The 27,183-nt window shown below is 36.3% G+C and overlaps 1 protein-coding gene across 1 annotated transcript in view; it reads left to right on the top strand.

Moving 5' to 3' along the window:
* The window catches only part of PIGK (phosphatidylinositol glycan anchor biosynthesis class K), a 136,487-nt gene that overhangs the window by 67,145 nt on the left and 42,159 nt on the right, over positions 1 to 27,183 (top strand). Inside the window, exon 10 of the mRNA XM_019957246.2 lies at positions 19,870 to 19,954. Within this exon, the coding sequence (XP_019812805.2) occupies positions 19,870 to 19,954 (85 nt within the window). The remainder of the gene's footprint in view (positions 1 to 19,869; positions 19,955 to 27,183) is intronic.

Here is a 27,183-nt window from a genome sequence, read left to right on the forward strand (position 1 = left end):
TGAATGAAACATTTCTCAATAAAGGAATACCCTGTAATAGTCAGAAATAGATATAACATTGCATTTTTCTAGAACAAGAAATTAATATAAATGAGTTAGAGAGGCTTGAAGGTTTGAAATTAATAAGGAACAATCATTTGACTTCACTTTTGGAAGTGTTGCTGACTCAATTTTTCTAAAATAGTCTTCTATTATAAAAAAACCTAGATGTTATACAGGTATAGGGGGAAAAAAAAAAAACCCTTTTTAATAGGCATAAAAGAAAAGCACTTTTAAATACATAGCTGAGCTACCAAGAAAGTAGTGTGGAGACAGACACCATTGTTTGATGACTTGCATTTCTGATTTTTTCCAGATTGAGCTAGAACTGTTGGCACTTCCTTATTAAGGGAAAGAGGCTGCACAGGTTCAGTTTCCCATAATGATTTTAAATAGTCACAGCTGATATTCCAAACATGCATCTTCCCTAAAGTGAAAGTGAAAGTCAGTCAGTCAGTCATATCCGACTCTTTGCGACCCTACGGACTGTACAGTCCATGGAGTTCTCCAGGTCAGAATACTGGAGTGGGTAGCCTATCCCTTCTCCAGGGGATCTTCCTGACCCAGCAATTGAACTGGGGTCTCCTGCATTGCAGGCGGATTCTTTACCAAGTGAGCTATCAGGGAAAGCCTGTATATCTTTCCTAAGCAGCTGGCAATAAGCTAAGATTCTTTGTCTCCTTTGCAAGGCCTGCTTAGCTTTACTATAAAACAAGTATCAGTGGGTGGGGTAGCTCTCCTGGAGCCAATCCATGATGTGTCCAGCTGCACCTTAATCCAACATGTCTTTACAGAAGATGACGTTCTTTATCCTACTGAAGGCTTTTTTTTTAATCTGTGAGGCAAAAAATATCTATTGCTGAACAGTTGCTCAGTAGAAAGCTCCACTTTCTTCAATGATAAGGAAATCTCTTGGAGAAAAATTTGGATTTAAGGACCTAAAGTCCAAGCGGTACACAAACATAGAAGGCAAGGTTCCCTATAATTACTGCTATAGAAATCTGGAATTCTTAATTACCATGGCTTTGTGTGAGATTCAATGGCTGCACGTCCATTTATGGATGAATGGGTTTTAAAAAGTTAACTATCAGCTTAAAATTGACTACCCAGTTAAACTATCTTTACAGAATGAACAAAAATAAGGGCATTTTCACATATAGAAAAGCGGAGAGTATTTTGAATCAATACTTTCTTACTTAAATGACATCTAAAGGGGTCACTTCTTGAAGAAGGCAAAGGAGCCAGAAGAGAGAGATCTGATACAAAGTAGTGAAATGGAAGTGTATGCTAAGTGGCTTCAGTCATGTCCGACTCTTGCGGTAAAAACGGATTATGTTTTATAATTGTGATAGTAGTGATGATGATAATTATTTGGGGAAGTAAGATTAATCAAAGTACTGATGTCTTTAATAGCAGTATGTAGAAAGAACAGGAAGTTGTTGGTTTGGTAAGTATGCATTTTACATATTAAAAAGTACTTCTGACTGTTTAGAAACAGGAAATAAGATTTAAAAAAACAGGATAGAGGAAGAAATGGAATTAAAAAAAATCAGTGAGGAGGCAGCAAAGCAGTGAAGGTGAAACAGAAAAAAAAGGAAGAGTAGAAACTACAAAGTAGGGAAACAATTATAATTAGAAGTTGCTTATAACACTAAATTTAAGTGAGTTAATCCTAGTTTAAGACAGATCATCATATTAGGAAAAAAAGAAATCTAACTACAGACAGAAAACATAATGACATTACATACTGAAAATAAAAGCATTACCAAACTACTGGTACTCAAAAGAAAGCTTGTATAGTTATATTGATATTAGATAAAATAGACTTCAGGAAAGGGCACCATAAACATAATGAGGGCAACTGATGGTAAAAGAGTTACTCATTAGAAAGATAAAAGCATGTTAAGCTTTTAGTTACCTAATAGCATAGCCACAATATATATTTTTAAAATTTATGTAACTTACAAAAGAGTTTGATAAATTCACCACTTTAGTAGATTTCAATATCATATTATCAGAAATTGATGAAAGATTCCCCCAAAGATATGAGCAACATGATTCACTGATAGATTCAACAGTTATAGAATAAACATTCTTCTCAAGTCTGTATTAATACCATAAGAAAACTGACCCATAGTTGGCCAAAAAGCACACCTTAACAACTATAAAGTGTTTGTAATGTGGAGCATGTTTTTCTGATCACAATATAGTTGTTAAAAGCAATAGCAAAAAAAGATTATATATTTTATTGTTTAGTATATATATGTGTAGAAATTTAAAAGCACATTTTTGAGTTATTCTTAGAATAAATAAAAATGATGGAAAATTTAAAAATACTTAGAAGTAAATGATAATGAACATTTTAATTATCAGAAGTAGTTGGATATAGATTCTGATTCTGGAATGAGGAAAAAGTTTGCACTAGGCTTATGATTCCACCAAAAACAGCTAGAAAAGCCAAATGTAATACTTTTAAAGGCTACAGAAGCAATGTGGACAGAGAAGGTAAAAATACAGATTTGGGAAAACTTCTCGGAGATGAGCTGAAAGTCTGTGACCACTTTTCCACTGAGTTAATTTGCTGATTCTGGGAGTAGGCCAAAGGTTGAGAATATGGGTTTGCTCCAGGCAGTGGGTCATTCATTGCTTGTGGACAGAGAAACCAGCAAAAATTTCGGTGATTGTGTGAGGTTAGGGTGACCCACTTGTTACTCAATCAGAAATTAGTTTCCCTTTTAAGATATTTGCCTCAATCACATGACCAGTTTCCCTTTCAAAATATTTGCCAAATTTTGAAGCTAAAGGAAAGCTAACTGCTGAGCAGAAAACTTCTGAAAACAAAACAACTGAATTTCTTAGTCTTATAGTTCTGAAGCAATAAAGATCTTCAGGGTGTGATTCCCTGAAGAATACCCCAGGTGAGAGTTGACAGTTCTGGAGATGGTGGTGAACTGACACAATTTCAAGCTACTTTCCCTTTGGATACACTTGCTGATTCTAGATGCAACAAGAGCAAAGGTCAGCAAATTATGGCCTATGAGCCAGGTTTGGCCTGCTGCCTGTCTAGTAAAGTTTTTTTTTTTTTTAAAAAGCCACATTCATTTCTTTATTCATTTACATATTGTCTATGGATGGTTTTGTACTATAATGGAGTACTTGTGATAGAGACTTTATGGCCAGTCCAAAATATGGACTTTATGGCCAGAAAGTCTTTGGCCCTTTGCAGGAAAAAAGTTGTGTATCTCCATGTTAGAAGAATCTGGGCTTGGTCTCAGAGTATCAGTAATGGGGACAGAGTGACCAGTACAGCTTATGGCAATTCAGTGGGGCTGGAGTGTGTAATTCTGCAGCTATGCAGAGCAACGGGACAAAAAACTAAGCCAGGAACCTCTGAAAAGCATGTGGAATTTTCTGCAGTCACTCTTTGTTGAGGTGACAAAGACCTGCCAGGCTTGAATTTAAAATCTTGAAGAGTCTCACCATAAGATTAGTGGTAAATTAAAGATTGAATGAGTTTTGTCAAAATTGTGAGGCAGTCTTAATTCAGCTGAATCACTGACTGAATAGTAGTGTTCTACCATTCACAACACCACTCTCTAAGTGCCTGCCAGAACACTGTGGGGATCTTCTCAGATGGAAAGTAGCATTGTCAGTAGGTTTTTTCCCGCCCTTAAACAAGTATGTAGTGTGCTATACACAATCAATAAAAAGTTACTAGGTGCATAAAATGGAGACCATTAGGACTATATGTGTGTGTGCTAAGTCACTGTAATCGTTTCTGACTTTTTGAGGCCCTATGGTCCATAGCCCTCCAGGCTCCTTTGTCCATGGGATTCTCCAGGCAAGAATACTGGAGTGTGTTGCTGTGCCCTACTCCAGGGGATCTTCCCGACCCAGGGATGGAACTGATGTCTCTTATGTCTCTTGCATTGAAGGCTGGATCTGAACCACTAGCACCACCTGAGAAGGCCTTATGACTATATTACAAGAGAAAAACAAGCAAAACACAATATAGAAGTAGACCTCGAAGTGATTAAGAACTTGAAGTTAGTAGAAAAGAACCTTGAAATACCTATTTTTAATATGTTCAAGAATATAGGAAAAAATTCTTGAAAACAGATTAAAAGACAGGGAATTTACCAGAAAAAATGAACATATCTAAGACATTGAACATTTCATGCAAAGATGGGCTCGATAAAGGACAGAAATGGTATGGACCTAACAGAAGCAGAAGATATTAAGAAGAGGTGGCAAGAATACACAGAAGAACTGTACAAAAAAGATCTTCACGACCCAGATAATCACAATGGTGTGATCACTGACCTAGAGCCAGACATCCTGGAATGTGAAGTCAAGTGGGCCTTAGAAAGCATCACTACGAACAAAGCTAGTGGAGGTGATAGAATTCCAGTTGAGCTATTTCAAATCCTGAAAGATGATGCTGTGAAAGTGCTGCACTCCATATGCCAGCAAATTTGGCAATGCCAAAGAATGCTCAAACTACTGCACAATTGCACTCATCTCACACGCTAGTAAAGTAATGCTCAAAATTCTCCAAGCCAGGCTTCAGCAATATGTGAACCGTGAACTTCCTGATGTTCAAGCTGGTTTTAGAAAAGGCAGAGGAACCAGAGACCAAATTGCCAACATCCGCTGGATCATGGAAAAGGCAAGAGAGTTCCAGAAAAACATCTATTTCTGCTTTATTGACTATGCCAAAGCCTTTGACTGTGTGGATCACAATAAACTGGAAAATTCTTCGAGAGATGGGAACACCAGACTACCTGATCTGCCTCTTGAGAAATCTGTATGCAGGTCAGGAAGCAACAGTTAGAACTGGACATGGAACAGCAGACTGGTTTCAAATAGGAAAAGGAGTACGCCAAGGCTGTATATTGTCACCCTGCTTATTTAATTTGTATGCAGAGTACATCATGAGAAACGCTGGGCTGGAAGAAGCACAAGCTGGAATCAAGATTGCCGGGAGAAATATCAATAACCTCAGATATGCAGATGACACGACCCTTATGGCAGAAAGTGAAGAGGAACTAAAAAGCCTCTTGATGAGAGTGAAAGTGGAGAGTGAAAAAGTTGGCTTAAAGCTCAACATTCAGAAAACGAAGATCATGGCATCTGGTCCTATCACTTCATGGGAAATAGATGGGGAAACAGTGTCAGACTTAATTTTTTGGGGCTCCAAAATCACTGCAGAAGGTGACTGCAGCCATGAAATTAAAAGATGCTTACTCCTTGGAAGGAAAGTTATGTCCAACCTAGATAGCATATTCAAAAGCAGAGACATTACTTTGCCAACAAAGGTCCGTCTAGTCAAGGCTATGGTTTTTCCTGTGGTCATGTATGGATGTGAGAGTTGGACTGTAAAGAAGGCTGAACGCTGAAGAATTGATGCTTTTGAACTGTGGTTTTGGAGAAGACTCTTGAGAGTCCCTTGGACTGCAAGGAGATCCAACCAGTCCATTCCGAAGGAGATCAGCCCTGGGATTTCTTTGGAAGGAATGATGCTAAAGCTGCAACTCCAGTACTTTGGCCACCTCATGCGAAGAGTTGACCCATTGGAAAAGACTCTGATGCTGGGAGGGATTGGGGGCAAGAGGAGAAGGGGGCGACAGAGGATGAGATGGCTGGATGCCATCACTGACTCAATGGACATGAGTCTAGTTGAACTCCGGGAGTTGGTGATGGACAGGGAGGCCTGGCGTGCTGCGATTTATGGGGTCGCAAAGAGTCGGACACGACTGAGCGACTGAACTGAACTGAACTGAAGACATTGAAACGACCATTCTAGAACTGAAAATATAGTATCTGAATTGAAGAATTCAATGACTGGCTTGACATCAAATTGAATACATCAGAAAACAGCATAAGTGTACTTGAAGACAATTCAGTAGGGAAATACATCAGAAAACAGCATAAGTGTACTTGAAGACAATTCAGTAGGGAAATGATCCAAGCTGAAGCACAGAAAGAAAGAAAAGAAGAAAGAAACAGAGGAAGGGAGGGAGTGTGAGAGGAAGGGAAGCAGGAATGAAAGAAGGAAGAGTAAGGGATATTATTAGGCTCAGTAAAATGTTGTAATGTGTGTAAATAGTGTCTTAAACTAGAGGACAGATTGAAAATAAAGAAGCAGCAATACATGAAGAGATAATGAGCAAAACTAATGAAACGTATGAAACACATCAGATTCAATTAATTCTACTAATTCTGAGCAGGATTGTTACAGTGAAACAACATTAGTCAAAATGTTGAAAAATCACAGACAAAGAGAAAAATCTTAAAAGTCCACTGAGAATGCACAGTGCCTTTAATACTGACATAAACTGGATGCTGTAAAGAACAATATTTCATAGGAACCTGGAATGTTAGGTCCATGAATCAAGACAATTTGGAAGTGGTCAAACAGGAGATGGCAAGAGTGAACATCAACATTTTAGGAATCAGTGAACTAAAATGGACTGGAAAGGGTGAATTTAACTCAGATGACCATTATATCTAATACTGTGGGCAAGAATCCCTTAGAAGAAATGAAGTAGCCATCATAGTCAACAAAAGAGTCTGAAATGCAGTACTTGGATGCAATCTCAAAAATGACAGAATGATCTCTGTTCGTTTCCAAGGCAAACCATTCATTATCACAGTAATCCAAGTCTATGTCCTGACCAGTAATGCTGAAGAAGCTGAAGTTGAATAGTTCTATGAAGACCTACAAGACCTTCTAGAACTAACACCCAAAAAAGATGTCCTTTTCATTCAGGGGACTGGAATGCAAAAGTAGGAAGTCAAGAAATACCTGGAGTAACAGGAAAATTTGGACTTGGAGTACAGAATGAAGCAGTGCAAAGGCTGATAGAGTTTTGCCAAGAGAACATGCTGGTCATAGCAAACACCGTCTTCTGACAACGCAAGAGAAGACTCTACATGTGTACATCCCTAGATGGTCAATACAGAAATCAGATTCTGTATTCTTTGCAGCCAAAGATGGAGAAGCTCTATACAGTCAGCAAAAACAAGACCAGGAGCTGACTGTGGCTCAGATCATGAACTCCTTATTGCCAAATTCAGACTTAAATTGAAGAAAGTAGAGAAAACCACTGGACGATTCAGGTATGACCTAAATCAAATCCCTAATGATTATACAGTGGATGTGACAAATAGATTCAGGGGATTAGAGGTGATAGAAATATGGACAGAGGTTCTTGACATTGTACAGGAGGCAATGATCAAGACCATCCCCAAGAGAAAGAAATGCAAAAAAGGCAAAATGGTTGTCTGAGAAGGTGTTACAAATAGCAGAGAAAAGAAGAGAAAGGAGTGAAAGGCAGAGGAGAAAAGGAAAGATATACCTGTTTGAATGCAGAGTTCCAGAGACTAGCAAGGAGAGATAAGAAAGCCTTCCTAGGTGACCAATGCAAAGAAATAGAGGAAAACAATAGAGTGGGAAATACTAGGGATCTCTTCAAGAAAATTAGAGATACCAAGGGAACATTTCATGCCAAGATGGGCACAATTAAGGATAGAAATGGTATGGACCTAACAGAAGCAGGAGACATTAAGAAGAGGTGGTGAGAATACACAGAAGAAATATACAAAAAGATCTTCATTACCTGGATAACCATGGTGGTGTGATCACTTACCTAGAGCCAGACATCCTGGAATGCGAAGTCAGTGGACCTCACAACAAACAAAGCTAGTGGAAGTGATGGAATTCCAGTTGAGCTATTTCAAATCCTAAAAGATGGTGCTGTGAAAGTGCTGCACTCAATATGCCAGCAAATTTGGAAAACTCAGCAGTGGCCATAGGATTCAATAATCCTATGGCCAAAGGATTCAACTGGAAAAGTCAGTTTTCATTCCAATCCCAGAGAAAGGCAATGCCAAAGAATGTTCAAACTGCTGCACAGTTGCACTCATCTCACACGCTAGCAAAGTAATTCTCAAAATTCTCCAAGCCAGACTTTAACAGTATGTGAACTGTGAACTTCCAGATGTTCAGTCTGGATTTAGAAAAGGCAGAGGAACCAGAGATCAAATTGCCAACATCCATTGAATCATCAGAAAAGCACGAGAGTTCCAGAAAAACATCTATTTCTGCTTTAATGACTATGCCAAAGCCTTTGACTGTGTGAATCACAACACAAACCATGGAAAATTCTTAAAGAGATGGGAATATCAGACCAACTTACTTGCCTCCTGAGAAATCTGTATGTCAAAAAGCACCACTTGGAACCGGACCTGAAACAATGGACTGGAAAGGAGTACGTCAAGGCTGTATATTGTCACCCTGCTTATTTAACTTACATGCAGAGCACATCATGTGAAATGCCAGGCTGGATGAAGCACAAGCTGGAATTAAGATTGTGGGGAGAAATATCAATAACTTCAGATATGCAGATGACACCACCCTTATGGCAGAAAGAGAAGAAGAACTAAAGAACCTCTTGATGAAAGTGAAAGAAGAGAGTGAAAAGGTTTGCTTAAAACTCAACATTTGGAAAACTAAGATCATGGTATCCGGTCCCATCACTTCATGGCAAATAGATGAGGAAATAATGGAAACAGTAGCTGACTTTATTTTCTTGGGCTCCAAAATCACTGCAGATAGTCACTGCAGCTATGAAATTAAAAGACACTTGCTCCTTGGAAGAAAAGGTGTGACCAACCGTAGGCAGCATATTAAAAAGCAGAGACTTTACTTTGCTAACAAATGTCCGTCTAATCAAAACTCTGGTTTTTTCTGTAGTCATGTATGGATGTGAGAGTTGGACTGTAAAGAAAGTTGAGCACTGAAGAATTGATGCTTTTGAACTGTGGTGTTGCAGAAGACTCTTGAGAGTTTCTTGGACTGCAAGGAGAACCAACCAGTCCATCCTAAAGGAGATCAGTCCTGAATACTCATGGGAGAAAGGACTGATGTTGAAGCTGAAACTCCAGTACTTTGGTCACCTCATGCGAAGAGCTGACTCATTTGAAAAGACCCTGATCCCGGGGAAAGATTGAAGGCGGGAGGAGAAAGGGACAACAGAGGAAGAGATCGTTGAATGGTATACCGACTCTATGGACATGAGTTTGGGTAAGCTCCCAGAGTTGGTGATGGACAGGAAAGCCTGGCACGCTGCACTCCATGGGGTTGCAAAGAGTTGGACACGACTGAGCGACGAACTGAGTGACTGAAACAGCGGAAGCCATAAACAACAGAATGACATTTTTAAAGTACTGAATGGAAGAAAACTTCTAACCTATAAATCTATACACAGCAAAAATATCTTCCAAAAATGAAAGTGAAATAAAGATGTCTTCAGTCAAACAGAACAATTTGTTGCCAGTGCATCTGAACTACAGTAAAAACTAAAGGAAGTACTTTAGCCAGAAGTATAATGATTCTATTGGGAAACAGAAATTTAGTAAGGAATGAAGAGAACCAGAATAGACATATGTATCATGTAAGATAATTAAATATTGACAGTACCAAAAAAAACCCCACCTAATCTCTGTTGAGTTAAAACAATATTTGCTTAATTAAAATATATTATAGCAGCAATGCAAAAGGCAGAGGGATAATTAGAATGAAAGTGTTGCAAAATACTACTCTTATTGGAGAAATGATAAATGTGGGTCATTTATTAGATTACAAAGACAAAGTTTGATGTTATAATGTCACTATAATTATTATAAACTACCATGTTAATAGAGAAAAAAGATTAATAGAGTATTTGGTTAATTCAAAGAAAAAAGGAAAGTAAAAGAAACATCAAATAGATGAGAAATAGAAAATTGATATTAATATTAAACACGGTTGTATCGGTCTATAAGTTAAGTATAATTGGACCAAATGCCCTCTTTCATAGAGTAAAATTATCATACTAATTTAAAACAAAATCTCAAAATGTGTTTACGTGATGCATTTTCAGTACAGGGTTATGAAAATCACTTGGGATGTGACTCAAGTGATACAGGAATATGGGGGATTTAGGAAAAAAATAAGTAAAAGAAATAAATCAAGCCTTCAAGTAAGAGAATTTGCTTTTTTATCAGTTGTAAAAAAATATTTACCTTCTCCCAACAAACTTCAAATAAGCAGTAGGCTTAGATGGTTTTTATTTGTGGCGTTTACCAAACATGTGAAACTGACATACAGACGGAACAGACAAAGAAAGCATGCTACCCAATTAATTTGATGCAACTAGTTAATTTTGAACCCAAAACTAGACAAGAAGAAAATGAAAAAATAATAGAACCAACCTCATTTCATTATTACATTTGTACAAATCTTTTTTTAAACAGATGTACAAATCTTAAATTCAAATCCAGTAATGTAAAAGTAAAAATACTTCATGACCAAATAGAAGTTATCTTAAAATTCTAGGAATGATTTTGAGTTAGAAAATATATTAATGTATTTCATTGTATCTGTACATTAAATGAGAAATAGTTTGTAATTGTTTCAGTAGATGTGGAAAAAGCACCTGATTAAAATTCATCAATCATTAATGATGAAAGAAAGCAACATAGCTTAGTGAACTGGAAATAGAGAGCTGCCTTGACTTAATAAAGGCTGTATATCTAAAGCCAGAAGAAAACATTACATTTTAGCGTGACTCTTTAGAAGCATCTCTATGAAAGTCAGATGAGATAAGAATGCATACTCTATTGCCATCTACACAGTAAGTCCCAAATAATGCCAGAAGACAAGGGAACGATAAGAGGTATAAGGATCAGGGAGAGGCAACTTTCCCTGTTGTTTTATCTTTTTTCTTTCTTTCTTTCTTTTTTTTTTTTTACAGACTGTATAATAGAAAATTTAAGAGACTCTACCATTTAATTATTAAACTTACAAGAGTTGGGACATAATGTGGAAAGATATTATACTAACCAATCATAGCTATTAAAAGAAATGCTTTAGTTAGTGTAATATCAATAATATGATTGATAAAGTTTAACTGCAACAAAGTTAAAATACCATAAGTAGTAAAAAAAATACAAAATTAAAAGAGAAACTCTAGGTGAAATTATTTGCAACATGTATGTCAAAAAATTTCTTTCCGGATTATATAAGTATACTGCACATAGATTCTTTTTAAAAGACACCTCAATAGAAAAGTGACCAGAGGAGATACAGTTTGGAAAAGAAAAACTCATGTCCAGTGACTTTTCAAGTATTTTTTAAAAGGGGAAATGGAAATTAAGACAATGAGATACTGTTTCTTGTAGGAAATTAAGTGGTGATGAGGGAAATGGGAATTTACACATTTCTGATGGCAGTGTAAATTGATGCAGCCCCCTTGGATAGTAATTTGGTTGTTACTAGCAAAATTTAAAATACGAATAACTATGACCCCTCAAGTCCACTTCTAAATAATTACTTTAGAATAGGGGTTAGCAAACTTTTTCTGTGAAAGGACAGCTAAGTAAACATTTTAGCCTTTGTAGGTCTAATGATGTCAGCTGCAAATACTCTGTTATTGTAGTGCAAAAGAAGTCACATAATACATTAACAGATGAATGGGTTCAAATAAAACTTTATTTGTAGACACTGAACTTTGAATTTTATATCTTTCATTTGTCATGAAATAGTCTCCCTTAATGTCTTTTTAACCATTAAAAAATGTAATAGCTTACAGCTATTACATATATAAACAGATGACAGGTCAAATTTGGTCTATGGGCTGGCTATAGTTTGCTGTGTTATAAAGCATCTTGCACATGTAGACAAAGCAGCCTGGAAGAATATTTTATGCAACATTATTTCTAACAATAAATAAAAGCAGATGTCCATCCATAATGGAATGTCTAAGTAAAGTGAAGCATTTTCGTATTATGTGTGTGTATACATGTGCTCTTTCAGAATTTTCCACAGTTTATTGTGATCCACACAGTCAAAGGCTTTGGCATAGTCAATAAAGCAGAAATAGATGTTTTTCTGGAACTCTCCCTTTTTCCATGATCCAGTGGATGTTGGCAATTTGATCTCTGGTTCTTCTGCCTTTTCTAAAACCAGCTTGAACATCTGAAGTTCACTTGTCATTTGTTGTCTTCTTATAATAGCCATCTTGACAGGTATGAGGTGGTATCTCACTGTGGTTTTGATTTGCATTTTCCTGATGATTAGTGATGTTGAGCATCTTTTCGTGTATCTGTTGGTTCTCTATATGTCTTTGGGCTTCCCTGGTGGCTCAGTGGTAAAGACTGCCTGCAATGCAGGAGACCCGGCTTCGATCCCTGGGTTGGAAAGATCCCCTGGAGGAGGCCATGACAACCCACTCTAGTACTCTTGCCTAGAGAATGGACAGAGGAGCCTGGCAGGCTACAGACCATAGGGTCGCACAGAGTCGGACACGACAAGCAGCTAAGCTATATGTCTTCGGAAAAATTTCTGTTCAGGTCCTCTGCCCATTTTTTAATTAGGTTGTTTGTTTTTTTGATGTTGAGTTGTATGAGTTCTTTGTCTCTTATGTTTTGTTATCTGTTTGAATGTAGAATATAATTTATTAATTAAACTATGAATATTCTGCATACTTTCATGTATACATATATATTTAAGCAAAATAAAATGACTAGAACAACACACATTTATAACTTCAGTTATGTGTACCTACTAGATGCAGGCATGCTAAGTTGCTTCAGTCACGTCCGATTCTTTGCAACCCATGGACTGTAGCCCTGCAGGTTCCTCTGTCCATGGGATTCTCTAGGCAAGCATACTGGAATGGGTTGCCATGCGTTTCTCCAGGGGATCTTCCCAACCCAGTTGAATGAACCTATGTTTCTAACATCTCCTGCATTGGCAGACAGGTTCCTGAGAAGTGCTCAGTAATTTTGACAGGATTTCTTCTGACTAACTGCTATTTTAAAATTGCCTTTGACTCTACAAAGATTATTCCTTATGAATATACACATTTGCTGGTTTGGAGAATTTCTGCGAAGTCTGCTTACCTGATAAGAGGTCCTTCAGTGAGAATTAGAGCTTGGTTTTCCAGGATTTCGTTATATTCACTTTACTAAATTTCTTGGGAGGTATTCTTTTTTAACTGGTATGTGATCTTTTTAAACTGATGTTCTTTTTTAACTGATATGCTACCTAACTGCATGCTGATGGTAAAAAAGATGCATGTCAGCAGTTGGGCCATAAGCTCATGTAACCTTATTTCTCTTGGGAGTTAACTTTCTGTTCCCTACCTCAATGATGTTTCTTTCCCCAGCTCATTATCTTCCATGTGCTTCTTTAAAGTAGGTAATAGCCAAGGCTGTGTCTTTGCTTGCAAGGTTGTAATTTGACAATTAGAAGAATGGTGATGCTGTGAGTGTGGAAAGTGAAAGTGAAAGTGGAGTAGCTCAGTCGTGTCCGACTCTTTGTGACCCTGTGGACTATAGGCCACCCGGCTCCTCTGTCCATGGGATTTCCCAGGCAAGAATACTGGAGTGGGGTGCCATTTCCTTCTCCAGAGGGAGAAGATGCATTAGATTGTTGTGTCATTTCTATATAACCTGTCTTCACAAAAATAATCTTCAGTGACTCTTGGGATGTTTTGGAGTTGTAATAGCATTTTGTGTTTGTCTCTATCGACCAATAAATTTGAGTTGTCTTTTCCCTTAGAGTGTCTTTAAACTTTCAGGAATGTCATAGGGCTGCAGGTTTGTCAAGTATATCTCACACAACAATATGTGTTGGCCATTATACGAATGCTTGGGTGTTTTATTAATGCAGTTGAGGAGTGGAAATTTTTCTGTGCTTTTTTTCCCCCAGCAGGATTGTATTAAGAAATTAACTTGATTTCTTTATATACTTTTAGTTTCAAAAAATTCTTTTAGTTGCTCATGTTCAAGAAGTAACACTAACTTTGGCTAGCTTCTGTTTCTGGTGTGTTTAAAGAATTTCTTCCTAATGATTTTACAGTACCCTACATCATGTGTCTTGAATTATTTATTGATGATCCTAATTTTTAGTTTGTGTCTGGTAGAGCACAGTGTGTCTGTTTTTCTGTTCTTTTTGTTGGGTGTATTTCTAGTGTTTGAAAAGATGCTTTAGTCTTCTGCCCACAGTAAACTAGGCCATCTTATACTTGAATAATCTAATCTCTATATGGCAATATGGAATAATACCTCACCTTTTTCTGAATTAGAGGTGACCTTATATGTGGGTGCATTAATAATTTTACAGTGTTATTTTAAGAGTGCTGGATACAACAGAGGAGAAAGATTTTTGAGGGAACTGGGCATTTTGAAAGAATAAAAAGAACTCAAAACAAACAAACGTTTGTAAAGACTAACTTTGTGGGTTTCAGAATTTTGCCAGCAGAATTTTATTTACTTTGGCAAAGGATTTGGACAATATTTTAATTGGATTTTGATTTAAGATGGTAGCATCACTGTATTGTATCTACAATTCTTCTGTAGTGTAAGCAAATTCCATTCCTATTGTTTTTTTTTAAAAGAAACAGTAAAGTAAGAAAAGTAATGTATAGCTTTTTGCATGCAGAAACTACTCTTTTTAAAGTAGATGTCTTAGTGAAGGATCTTGGAAAGAGATAATAGAAAAATATATCTTAAAAAAAAAGAAAAATATATCTTTTTAGGAGGAACTCAAATGTTAAATAAAAGGAATAATGAGTAGCTTTAAGAAAGAGAACTTTACTGTTTTGCAAGAGAAAATTCCAGGTTTCCCTTAGAATGGTAGCCATGTATAGATTGGAATTAACATTGATCGTTTTCTTAGTTCCTGAATTCTACTGTAAACATGGACTACTTGCTAGGGCCCTAGCTACTAAAGATAGGAGATATGGGGTCTAGAAAGTGGGGGTGATTTGACTTAGGTGAGAGTATTGGGAAAGCGTTAATTCTGAGGAAATAGATGATAGTTTGCAAGGAAGGAGGAGGTGTCCCTTGGAGTCTTGGTAGTGAAGGGAAACAAAAAAGCAACTACACATAGGGGTCCAAAGGAGATGAGAGGGGGAAAAAAAAAAGGACAAATTCTGTTCTCACCACTACCACAAAAAATAAATGTATTAAAAAGTCTATACTTTATTGTAGCCACAGAGGAGGGTGCTGTTGAATGGAGAGAAACCTAATAAGCCAACTTATCTCCTTTCTTCCCCCATCACAAGATAGCTTACTGTATTGCTGCATCTAGAAAAAACAATGCAGATGCTTTTCAGTAAAAACAGAAGGCAACATCCATACAGAGTTACTATAAGAAAGCAGAAAACTAAAACCAAATCTTCTAAACACGCTCACTACACAGAGAATGAGAGGAAAAATAAAGAAAAGAAAGGCACAAAAAAGGAAAACTAAGATAAAAGTCAAAGTGTTAGTTGCTCAGTTGTGTCCAACTTTTTGCAATCCTATGGACTGTAGCCCTTCAGGTTCCTCTGTCCATGAAATTTTCCAGGCGAGAATACTGGAGTGGGTAGCCATTCCCTTCTCCAGGGGATCTTTCCAACCCAAGGATCAAACTGAGGTCTCCTGCATTGCAGGTACATTCTTACCGTCTGAGCCACCAGGGAAGCCAAGATATAATACTCAAATATAAATAACTTACATTACACAAGCAATTGCATTATGAAAGAACTCCATGAATCAGACACTTCAAAACTCACAATTGAAATGGACAATGAATAGAAAGATGTATGAAATAGGAGCTGACTGAACTCTGGAAAGAAAATCAACAAAAAAAGACAAAAATCATTTCACAAATGAAAAGTAAATTACAAGGTACCCAAGGTAAGATAGATATTACCAAAAGTTCAGTAAGAGACATAAAGACTAAAAATGAAAAAAAATCATGAAAGTGAAATTGAAATAAGATAGATAAAAGGCTCAGAGAGAAAGAGAAGATCCAATATATTTAGATCAAGACATTGAACTAGAAAAATAAATGGGAAATGAACAGAAATAATATTTAAAATTATAATAAAACAAACTTTCTAAAACAAAAGGAGACTTGCATTTCCATCTTGAAAGGGCCCCCAGGTACCTGGGAGAATTGATTGATCTAGAACTCTTAGCTATATCCTATATATTAGTATTAGACTTTAAAATGAAAGAAAAAGACCACCTGAGCCTTCAAGCCAAAAAAATAAAAAAAATAGTTTTATTTTTTAAATAAATTAAAAATGAGAGTAATTAAAATAGGAATAAAATTAGTTTGACATCACACCTTTAGCAATATATACATAGCAAGAAAATGATGGACATTTTCAAGAAATTCAAAATGAGTAATTTGTTGTGGGATTGAATAAGTAAAAAGGTCAAAATCCATAGTGATAACCAAGATTACTTGGGAATTGCACTTTGAGTGACTTTTTAAAAAATGCTGCAGTTATTAAGAAAATTTTCAAGGGTATTCCCTAACGGTTAGGACTCAGTGCTTTCACTGCTGGGGTCAGAGGCGTGGTGTGATCCCTGGTTGGGGAACTAAGATCCTGAAAGCTGCGCAGCTGGGCAAAAACAAGAAAAAGAAAATTTTCAAACCTATCATTGGTTGATACATGCTGAAGTGTTTAGATGAGACCTATCATGATATTTGCAACTTTAAAATGGTTCAGAAAAAATAAAATAAGGAAAAAGAAGTTGAAATTTTTTGCAACAGCTACTTGTCATTTTTAAAAATGTTAAAATGAATTATTAATATTAGATTTCTAATATTTTTGTATCTTTTATATTGATTGAGAGACATTTTATGAGTAAAATGAATTCCAATTTATATGTTATTACTTTGTATTTTTAGAAGAATTTTTCATATTTCTACTTACTCTTAGAATTACTTCAGTGATCTTATCTACACTAATTTTTTCCCCAGCAGATATTTATTGAAACTTCTGGTGCCTTAATCAAGGCAATAGCACCAAACTATACTGAGTAGTCATTGTATTCTTTCCTATCACAGACATACAGTAAAAAAAAACAACCCACAAACATTCCAGTTTCACTTAGAAATATCCTTAATGAGGAAGGAAAATTTTTTAATGAATTATTTATCTTTTTATTGTTGAGTTGTAATATAGTTTTGATACCATTATTTTTTCAGATGTATCAGTTCAGTTCAGTCGCTTAATCGTGTCTGACTCTTTGTGACCCCATGGACCGTAGCACCCCAGGCCTCTCTGTCCATCACCAACTCCTGGAGTTTACCCAAACTCATGTCCATTGAGTCAGTGATGCTATCCAACCATCTCATCCTCTGTCGTCCCCTTCTCTTCTTGCCTTCACTCTTTCCCAGCATCAGGGTCTTTTCAAATGAGTCAGTTCTTCACATCAGGCGGCCAAAGTAATGGAGTTTCAGCTTCAGCATCAGTCTTCCAATGAACACTCAGGACTGATCTCCTTTAGGATGGACTGGCTGGATCTCCTTGCAGTCCAAGGGACTCTCAAGAGTCTTCTCCAACACCACAGTTCAAAAACATCTAATTCTTCAGCGCTCAGCTTTCTTTATAGTCCAACTCTCACATCCATACATGACTACTGGAAAAACCATAGCCTTGACTAGATGATAAAGTAATGTCTCTGCTTTTGAATATGCTGTCTAGGTTGGTCATAACTTTCCTTCCAAGGAGTAAGCGTCTTTTAATTTCATGGCTGCAATCACCATCTGCAGTGGTTTTGGAGCCCCCCCAAAATAAAGTCAGTCACTGTTTCCATTGTTTCCCCATCTATTTGCCATGAATTGATGGGACCGGATGCCATGATCTTCATTTTCTGAATGTTGAGCTTTAAGCCAACTTTTTCACTCTCCACTTTCACTTTCATCAAGAGGCTTTTTAGTTCCTCTTCACTTTCTGCCATAAGGGTGGTGTCATCTGCATATCTGAGATTATTGATATTTCTCCTGGTAATCTTGATTCTAGCTTGTGTTTCTTCCAGCCCAGCATTTCTCATGATGTACTCTGCATATAAGTTAAATAAGTAGGGTGACAATATACAGCCTTGACATACTCCTTTTCCTATTTGGAATCAGTCTGTTGTTTCATGTCCAGTTCTCACTGTTGCTTCCTGACCCGCATACAGACTTCTCAAGAGGCAGGTCAGGTGGTCTGGTATTCCCAGATGTATGATTTGCAAAAATTTTCCTCCATTTTTTGGGTTTTTCACTTTCTTGGTAGTGTATTTTGAAGCACAAAAATTTTAAATTGGATATTATTTAATCTATTTTCCTTTTGTTGCTTGGTGTATGTTTTGTATACCTAAAAATATAGATAGAGCTTTAAAAGGTGGTATATTGTGAAATGTTTAAAAATAATGTGGGTTATTTTTGGTCAGTGAATATTTATTTTATTTTTAATTGTATACTCTAATATAATTTGTGAGGGCTACCATAACAAAGTACCACAGACTGAGTACTTAAGCAACAGAAATTTATTTCCTCACAATTCTGGAAGCTGGAAGTCCAAGATCAAGGTGTTGACAGGATTGTTTTCTTATAAAGCCTCTCGTTGATTTATAGATGGTTAAATCTTCCCCTGGTATCTTCATGAGGGCTTTGTCTTTATCTGTGTCTACCTCCAGAACTTTTTTCATCTTTTAATACTGGAATTACTACCCATTAGTAATTCCCCCTTCTCTCCTCTTTTGCTCCTGGAAACCACCCTTCTATTTTCTGTCTCTATAAAGCAATATTTTAAGACAGTTTTTTCATCAATAGTGAGCGTCTTCAAAGTTCCTCCAATTAATTATATTTATGCTAATCTGCAAAGTATATATAAACTTTTACCTATCTAAGAGGCCTTTTAAACTCTTATGTACAAAATTTTGTCCTTATTTGTATATTTGCCTTTTTATTGGGAGAGATTCCAGATTTCTCATCATCAGATTTCTTAACTAGAGATTTATACTAGTCTTGTTTATTTTTCAAGGTAATTCAAGGTTTCAGTTTTTAAATTTAAGTTGATAAGGTGATGTTTACAGGAATAAAAGGTAATTGAAAGTTTAAATGTGTTTCAGTCTTGCTGTTTTAAAATCTAATGTTTATTTGCTATTTTGTAAATGTTGATACTTTTTTAAGAACTTTTTTTGTAGTTTTCTTCATTTGGGGAGATTTTATTCTTACTCTGCACTTTACTCTTTTATACCATCAGGTATGTGTTGTGTCAATTCTGCATCTCATTGAAATATAAGTATTAAAATATTTTCCATATAGAATAACCTCTCAGAGAGTTATTATTGTGTTTATTTTATTCATATATTCATTCAGCAAACATTTATTGAGTCTTCATTATATGGTAAATAGTGGCTATACAAAGAAGAATAAGACATGATTTTTGTCTTCAAGGTGGTAAAAAAAAGCACACCTAAGATCTAAATAAATTACTATATTTGAAAGAAGAGTAAATAAAAAGGGAGCTTTGATTGGTCCAAATAGGGAACAGAATGAAGAAAATCAGAGTCATGAGAATACAAGGCCCACTGGCAGGGGACCAGTAGATGGGCATGGCTGAAACTGTTAATTCGGACGTAGAGGAGGAGTTGCTGAAGATGAGGCTTGAATAGTTGGAGCCAGATTTTGAAGACCTTTAAAAGCATATGCAGTGAACATGGAGTTCTTAAACATTTTTAAGTCTCAGAGTGAAAGACAGGATGAGACTATTATGTGATGTTAAGTAGTCTTATTAAATAGTAATTTTATGCAATCTGAATGTATATATGGTTGTATCATTTAAAAATTATCCTTAGATTATTTTTCATAGATTATTGACAAATACTGCTTATTTTACAATCTCAGATATATATATATTTTTAATATAGTTCATATTTGATATGTTTAAGTATTTGCCATATTTACAAAAATATACTTTAGCTTTGTATTTTTTAATTTCTTTTTTCCAGCTATAAGAAAGACCAGATGGTTGAGGAACTAATGGAACCTCTGAAATACGCTGAACAACTTCCTGTAGCTCAGATAATACACCAGGTTTGCTTTCCATTTTTATTCTTTTGAAAGAAACAAGATTTTTAATCTCTGAAAAGTAATTGCTTTTGTTAGGTTTTTCAGAATCAATGTGCTATAGCTGAAAGGCATTCCAGGCTGTCTAGCCCTATTTAGACTCCACCTCTTACAGTTGGAAATCTCATTCAAAGCGCAGTATTAAAAGGCTACTTGCTGTTTAACAGTAGAATTATTGCTTATATAAAATACAGGGTAGAATCAGAATTATCTTTTGTGCATTACTTAACAACAAGACAATTTCAGAGAACTTTCATTTGAACCATTGTATATGGTACTTGTTAATGACAAAGAAAATGCTGAAAAAATATCATTTGGTATAATTTCTTTGAGTAGCTAAAATGAGAAAGAAATCTTTCCCTACTTCTTCCACCCCACCCCATTATCAACCTTTGTAAAGTGTAATTCTAAATGTCATATGGGTAGTTTTTTCATTTCCAATTATAATGACTCTATCATCCCTTCTACATTACTGTAATCTTAGAGAAGGCAGTGTGGTAAGTTTTTAAACTTTGATTTTGTACTGTAATTCTGACAGCATATAAAGTCCTCCCTGCTAGACCAGAATCTAAGAATTTTAAAAGAGGTTTGTTGATGAGAGTTATGGCCTATAGACCTACCATATTTATCAGAGGCTATAGATTATAGGAAATATTAAAAGCCCTTAAACGTCAGAATTTGTCAGAATTTTCACAAATGTTAATTACTGTTGAGTCTTTCCGTATGTCTTTGCCAATCAAAAGAATTTTTATTTAGCAGATACAGATTGATTATGAGTACCAGGTTGAGTTTATTAAAAGAAATAGGCTTTTACTTTAAAATGTTGGCTATATAGATCTTTTCATGGATGTTAAAATTGAATATTAAAATTCTATGGGAAATTACAAAAAGTGGTCTAAAATTTGCCCACAGTCTATCTGTGGTTGGTAATCAGGTCCAGTTATATGTCAGGAATTCCCTGGTGTTGTCAGAGCTTAAATGACCTAACAGCCTGCAAATGTCACATTTAAAATTCTGTCTTCATGCCTGACTCTCAGCATAAATGAATTTAACAGCAGAGCAGGCAGCAAGTCAATATGTTCTTAACAGTAAGAGTGAGCAATGAAACAGTTTGTGGTTTGTTCAGAATAGGTAAATAGAATCTGTGCACAACACTTCACCTAGAATAAAATCTAAAATAGGAAACAAGAGTTAACCTTTAAGATGGTTGACCAGATGAAATGTCAGTCATATTTTTATAGCGTGAATGAACCAATAAACTGCTGTTATATACACTGTGTGAATTCAAAGATGAAAAACTTTTACCCTGGTCAAAATTTTTATGATGATATTCTTGGCATTATAAGAAGCTATATTAATTTTAACACTGAATTATAAACAATTATAATGAAATTTTTATAGTACCTGAATTTATAAAATTTTTATTTTAAGATTCATGATAGGAATTTCTTTTTCTTTATATTGAATAACATTAATTTTGTTCTCAAGGGGTAATCAGGAAAGATCATTTTTCCCCTTATTTCCCTTTATTGACAATACTACAAGTTTGAAACTGTTAGAATTGTCTGTCGAGTATGTTGCTAGGAGTTCACTTATAAGTGAATTATTTGAAAGCCATTTTTTCCCCTAAAAGAATAGTAATGTATATAATAATTAGGTGCAGCCAATCCCATAAAACTTCAAAATATGTAATATATCTGTATTATAGTGTTATTGAAGTATATATTTAACCTCCACCTATAATAGTGTGTTTTTGTACTGTAAGTAACTGTTTTTCTTCTCATCTTGAGTCATGCTTTACCTATCTCTGTTTTGGAGTGTGTGTCATTCTTATTTGAAATAATGTTATTTATTCACATATCTTATCCTCTGTGTGCCCAGTCATTTCAGTTGTGTCTGACTCTTTGCAACCCCATGGACTGTAGCCCATAGGCTCCTCTGTCCATGGCATTCTTCAGGCCAGCTTACTGGAGTAGATTGCAATTTCCTCCTGCAGGGCATCTTCCTGAACCAGGGACCAAACCCATGTCTCTCGAGTCTCTTATGTCTCCTGCCTTGGTAGGTGGGTTTTTTTTTACCACTAGTGCCACCATATCTTCTATTTGATTGTCTTTCTGGATGTCCTTGATTTCTTGATATTTTTTTCAGCATCTTGTCTTGTGCCATGTTTGCATATGTCTGAATGGATGGAGATATATACGTGTGTGTGTGTGTGTGTGTGTGTGCAATGGTATAGTGAGAGCCAGAGCATCTCTTTTCCCTACCACCTAGGCATCAGAAGCCAGGGCACAGTTTAGAAAATGAGAGAGGAGGAGCCAGGCACAGGGCTTAACATGAAGAGCAACTCGAGAAATACCAGAGAGTGAGAGAGAGGAATGTATTTCAGTCATTTGAGTAATTAATTTCTTGTTTATATTACTTAAACTGTGTGTTACAATGAGGAGATAGATAAGATTTCAATATTGCCATTTTATACTGCCAAATTATTTACTTTTTTTAGGTGTCCTAGCATACATGATTGCACATCTAGGAAATCCAAGACATTCAAGTTATAAGCAGTAGAAGTAAGAAGAGAATCTGGTGAGATAGTCAGACATAAGATGAATAAAACTGGTGCTTCTTTATATTTATAATAACTACACAAAATGGAAATGGGAACAATGTTCTTTCACAATGAAGGGAACTATAAAATACTTAGGAAGTACATTTGGCAAGTAAACTATAGAACTTACAGCATAAGAATCATGGAAGCATACTACATTTCATAAGCAGAAAGTTATACCAAGTATTTGATGGGGCAGGGAACTTAATATCATAAAGTATAATTCTCCCAAATTAGCAGTTCTAATTAGAATAGAAGCAAGTTTTTTTTTTTTTTAATGTTAGAAAAAGAAAATGACCACATAGTTCATGTGGAAGAACAAATATCTAATAATAGACAAAGAAGGTATATAAAAGAAAACATAGCCTCTTGAATCATATAAATATGTATGGACAAAGGAATAGATAAATAGATTAATGGAATACAATGAAAGGCTGGATTTCAAACATTATTATAATTCATAGTAAGAAATACATTTTACATACATTGATGTATGTATGTGTTAAAAATTAGAAGTAAAAGTTTTATGAAACATTTACCCTCAGTACATGTGATGCACATTATTTTCTTTGTTTTCTTTTCAGTGTCAAATAAAACTTAACTGAATTGATTTCAAAAGCAAACAGTCCCGATCTGTGGCTTGAAAAAACCCTGAATAGAGAATTCAAAGAAAAAAATTTATGAGATTTGATCATTAAATATATATGATTAAGATTATAGTATTTCAATAGGAAAACAGCTTAATTTCAATTTCATACTATGTAATATAAAATAAATTTTGTATGAAGACTTAAAGTAAAGTAAGATTTTAGAAGAAAGTTTCGGCAACTGCATTTTTAATCTAAAGTAGGAAAGAACTTCTTAATGAACACAAAAATGTAGGAGATATGTTTGGCTCCATAAAAATTTAGTATTTTATATATCAAAAGATACCACAACATTAAAACACTAAGGTTAGAATCAAAATAAGATCTTTGCAAAGAAGACAGTAGTGAATTGGTTAATATCACAAATACAAGCAGAATTCTTGAAAGTTTATAAAAGACAAAACTCAGTAGGAAAAAAAAGACAAAAGAAATGAAAAGCAGATGAGAGAAAAACAAACAGAAATGGCTAGTGAGTGAAAAGAAAGCCTAAAACTCATTAAGGAAGTGTACACATTACAAATTAAGTAAAATTATTGTATGCCCATCAAATTGGCAGAAATTAAAATCACATGTTGGAAAACAGTCTGGCAGTTTCTCAAAAGGTTAAGTGTAGATTTACCATAGGACCCAATGATTCCAGCCTACATATGTAAAAACATGTATCCACACAAAAACCTGTACGTGAGCGGTCATAGCAGTATTATTTATAATAGCCAATAATTGGAAACATCACAGTGTTGATCAACTAATGGACAAATAAAATATATCCATACAGTGGGCCATTATTCAGTGATTAAAGGGGAATGAAGTACTGATACCTGTATACATGGGTGATCCTTGAAAACAGTGTGTTAAGTAAAAGTCTATCATAAAAGACCACATGTTGTATGGTTCTGTTTGTGTGAAATGTCTAGAATAGGCAGATCTATTATGGGTTGTCTAGAATGGGGATGAGGTGGGGGAATGAGGAATGACTTCTAAATGGGTATAGGGATTGTTTTTTTTTGAAGTGGTAAAAATGTTCTAAACTTGGTGGTAAGCATGGCAATTGTTGTTGTTAAGTTGTTAAGTTATGTCCAACTCTTTGCGACCCCATGGACTGCAACATGCCAGGCTTTGCTGTCCTTCTCTATCTCCCAGAGTTTGCTCAAACATACATCCATTAAGTTGATGATGCCATCCAACCATCTCATCCTCTGTCATCCCCTTCTCCTCTTGCTTTCAATCTTTCCTAGCAACAGTGTCTATTCCAATGAGTCAGCTCTTTGTATCAGGTGGCCAAAGTATTGGAGCTTCAGCTTCAGCATCAGTCCTTCTGATGAATGAACAGGGCTGATTTCCTTTTAGGATTGACTGCTTTGATCTTGTTGCAGTCCAAGGGACTCTCAAGAGTCTTCTCCAGCACCACAGTTCGAAAGCATCGATTCTTCAGCACTCAGCCTTCTTTATGGTCCTGCTCTCACATCCATATGTGACTATGGAAAAACCATAGCTTTGACTATACAGACCTTTGTCAGCAAAAAAACATCTCTACTTTCCAAGTTTAGGTTAGGTTTGTCATAGCTTTTCTTCCAAGGAGCAAGTGTCTTTTAATTTCATGGCTGCAGTCACTGTCTTCACAAATTTTGGAGCCCCAGAAGATAAAAATCTGCCACTGTTTCCATTGTTTCTCCATCTATTTGCCATGAAATGATGGAACCAAATGCATGATCTTAGTTTTTTGAATGTGCAGTTTTAAGCCAGCTTTTTTACTCTCCTCTTTTCACCTTCATCAAGAGGCTCTTTAGTTCCTCATTGATTTCTGCCATTAGAGTGGTATCATCCATATATCTGAGGTGGTTATTTCTCCCAGCAATCTTGATTCCGTCTTGTGATTTATCCAGCCTAGCATTTCACATGATGTACTCTGCACAGAAGTTAAATAAGCAGGGTGACAGTTCAGTTCGTTCAGTTCAGTCGCTCAGCCGTGTCCAGCTCTTTGCGACCCCGTGAATCACAGCACACCAGGCCTCCCTGTCCATCACCAACTCCCAGAGTTCACTCAAACTCATGTCCATTGAGTCACTGATGCCATCCAGTCATCTCATTCTCTGTCGTCCCCTTCTCCTCCTGCCCTCAATCCCTCCCAGCATCAGGGTCTTTTCCAATGAGACAACTCTTCACATGAGTTGGCCAAAATAATGGAGTTTCAGCTTCAGCATCAGTCCCTCCAATGAACACCCAGGACTGATCTCCTTTAGGATGGACTGGTTGGATCTCCTTGCAGTCCAAGGGACACTCGGAGTCTTCTCCAACACCACAGTTCAAAAGCATCAATTCTTCAGTGCTCAGCTTTCTTCACAGTCCAATTCTCACATCCATACATGACCACTGGAAAAACCATAGCCTTGACTAGACAAACCTTTGTTGGCAAAGTAATGTCTCTACTTTTGAATATGATATCTAGGTTGGTCATAAATTTCCTTCCAAGGAGTAAGTGTCTTTTAATTTCATGGCTGCAGTCACCTTCTGCAGTGATTTTGGAGCCCAAAAAATAAAGTCTGGTACTGTGTCCAATGTTTCCCCATTTATCTGCCATGAAGTGATGGGACCAGATGCCATGATCTTAGTTTTATGAATGTTGAGCTTTAAGCCAACTTTTTTCACTCTCCTCTTTCACTCTCATCAAGAGGCTTTTTAGTTCCTCTTCACTTTCTGCCATAAGGGTGATGTCATCTGCATATCTGAGGTTATTGATATTTCTCCCAGCAATCTTGATTCCAGCTTGTACTTCTTCCAGCCCAGCGTTTCTCATGATGTACTCTGAATATAAGTTAAATAAGCAGGGTGACAATATACAGCCTTGATGTACTCCTTTTCCTATTTGGAACCACTCTTTTGTTCCATGTTCAGTTCTAACTGTTGCTTCCTGACCTGCATATAGGTTTCTCAAGAGGCAGGTCAGGTGGCCTGGTATTCCCATCTCTTTCAGAATTTTCCACAGTTTATTGTGATCCACACAGTCAAAGGCTTTGGCATAGTCAGTAAAGCAGAAATAGATGTTTTTTCTGGAACTCTTTTGCTTTTTCGATGATCCAGTGCATGTTGGCAATTTGATCTCTGGTACCTCTGCCTTTTTTAAAACCATCTTGAAAATCTGGAAGTTCACGGTTCACGTATTGCTGAAGCCTGGCTTGGAGAATTTTGAGCATTACTTTACTAGCGTGTGAGATGACTGCAATTGTGCAGTAGTTTGAGCATTCTTTGGCATTGCCTTTCTTTGGGATTGGAATGAACACTGACCTTTTCCAGTCCTGTGGCCACTGCTGAGTTTTCCAAATTTTCTGGCATATTGAGTGCAGCACTTTTACAGCATCATCTTTCAGGATTTGAAATAGCTCAACTGGAGTTCCATCACCTCCACTAGCTTTGTTCGTAGAGATGCTTTCTAAGGCCCACTTGACTTCACATTCCAGGATGTCTGGCTCTAGGTGAGTGATCACACCATCGTGATTATCTGGGTCGTGCAGCTCTTTTTTGTACTGTTCTTCTCTGTATTCTTGCCACCTCTTCTTAATATCTTATGCTTCTGTTAGATCCAAAGATGATATGGACCATCTTTGCATGAAGTGAGCCCATCTTTGCATGAAATGTCCCCTTGGTATCTCTAATTTTCTTGAAGAGATCTCTAGTCTTTCCCATTCTGTTGTTTTCCTCTCTTTCTTTGCATTGATAGCTGAGGAAGGCTTTCTTATCTCTTCTTGCTGTTCTTTGGAACTCTGCATTCAGATGCTTATATCTTGCCTTTTCTCCTTTGCTTTTCACTTCTCTTCTTTTCACAGCTATTTGTAAGGCCTCCTCAGACAGCCATTTTACTTTTTTGCATTTCTTTTCCATGGGGATGGTCTTGATCCCTGTCTCCTGTACAGTGTCACAAACCTCCATCCATAGTTGATCAGGCATTCTGT

Source organism: Bos indicus, chromosome 3, assembly GCF_029378745.1.
Source record: "Bos indicus isolate NIAB-ARS_2022 breed Sahiwal x Tharparkar chromosome 3, NIAB-ARS_B.indTharparkar_mat_pri_1.0, whole genome shotgun sequence".
Classification (NCBI taxonomy): Eukaryota; Metazoa; Chordata; class Mammalia; order Artiodactyla; family Bovidae; genus Bos; species Bos indicus.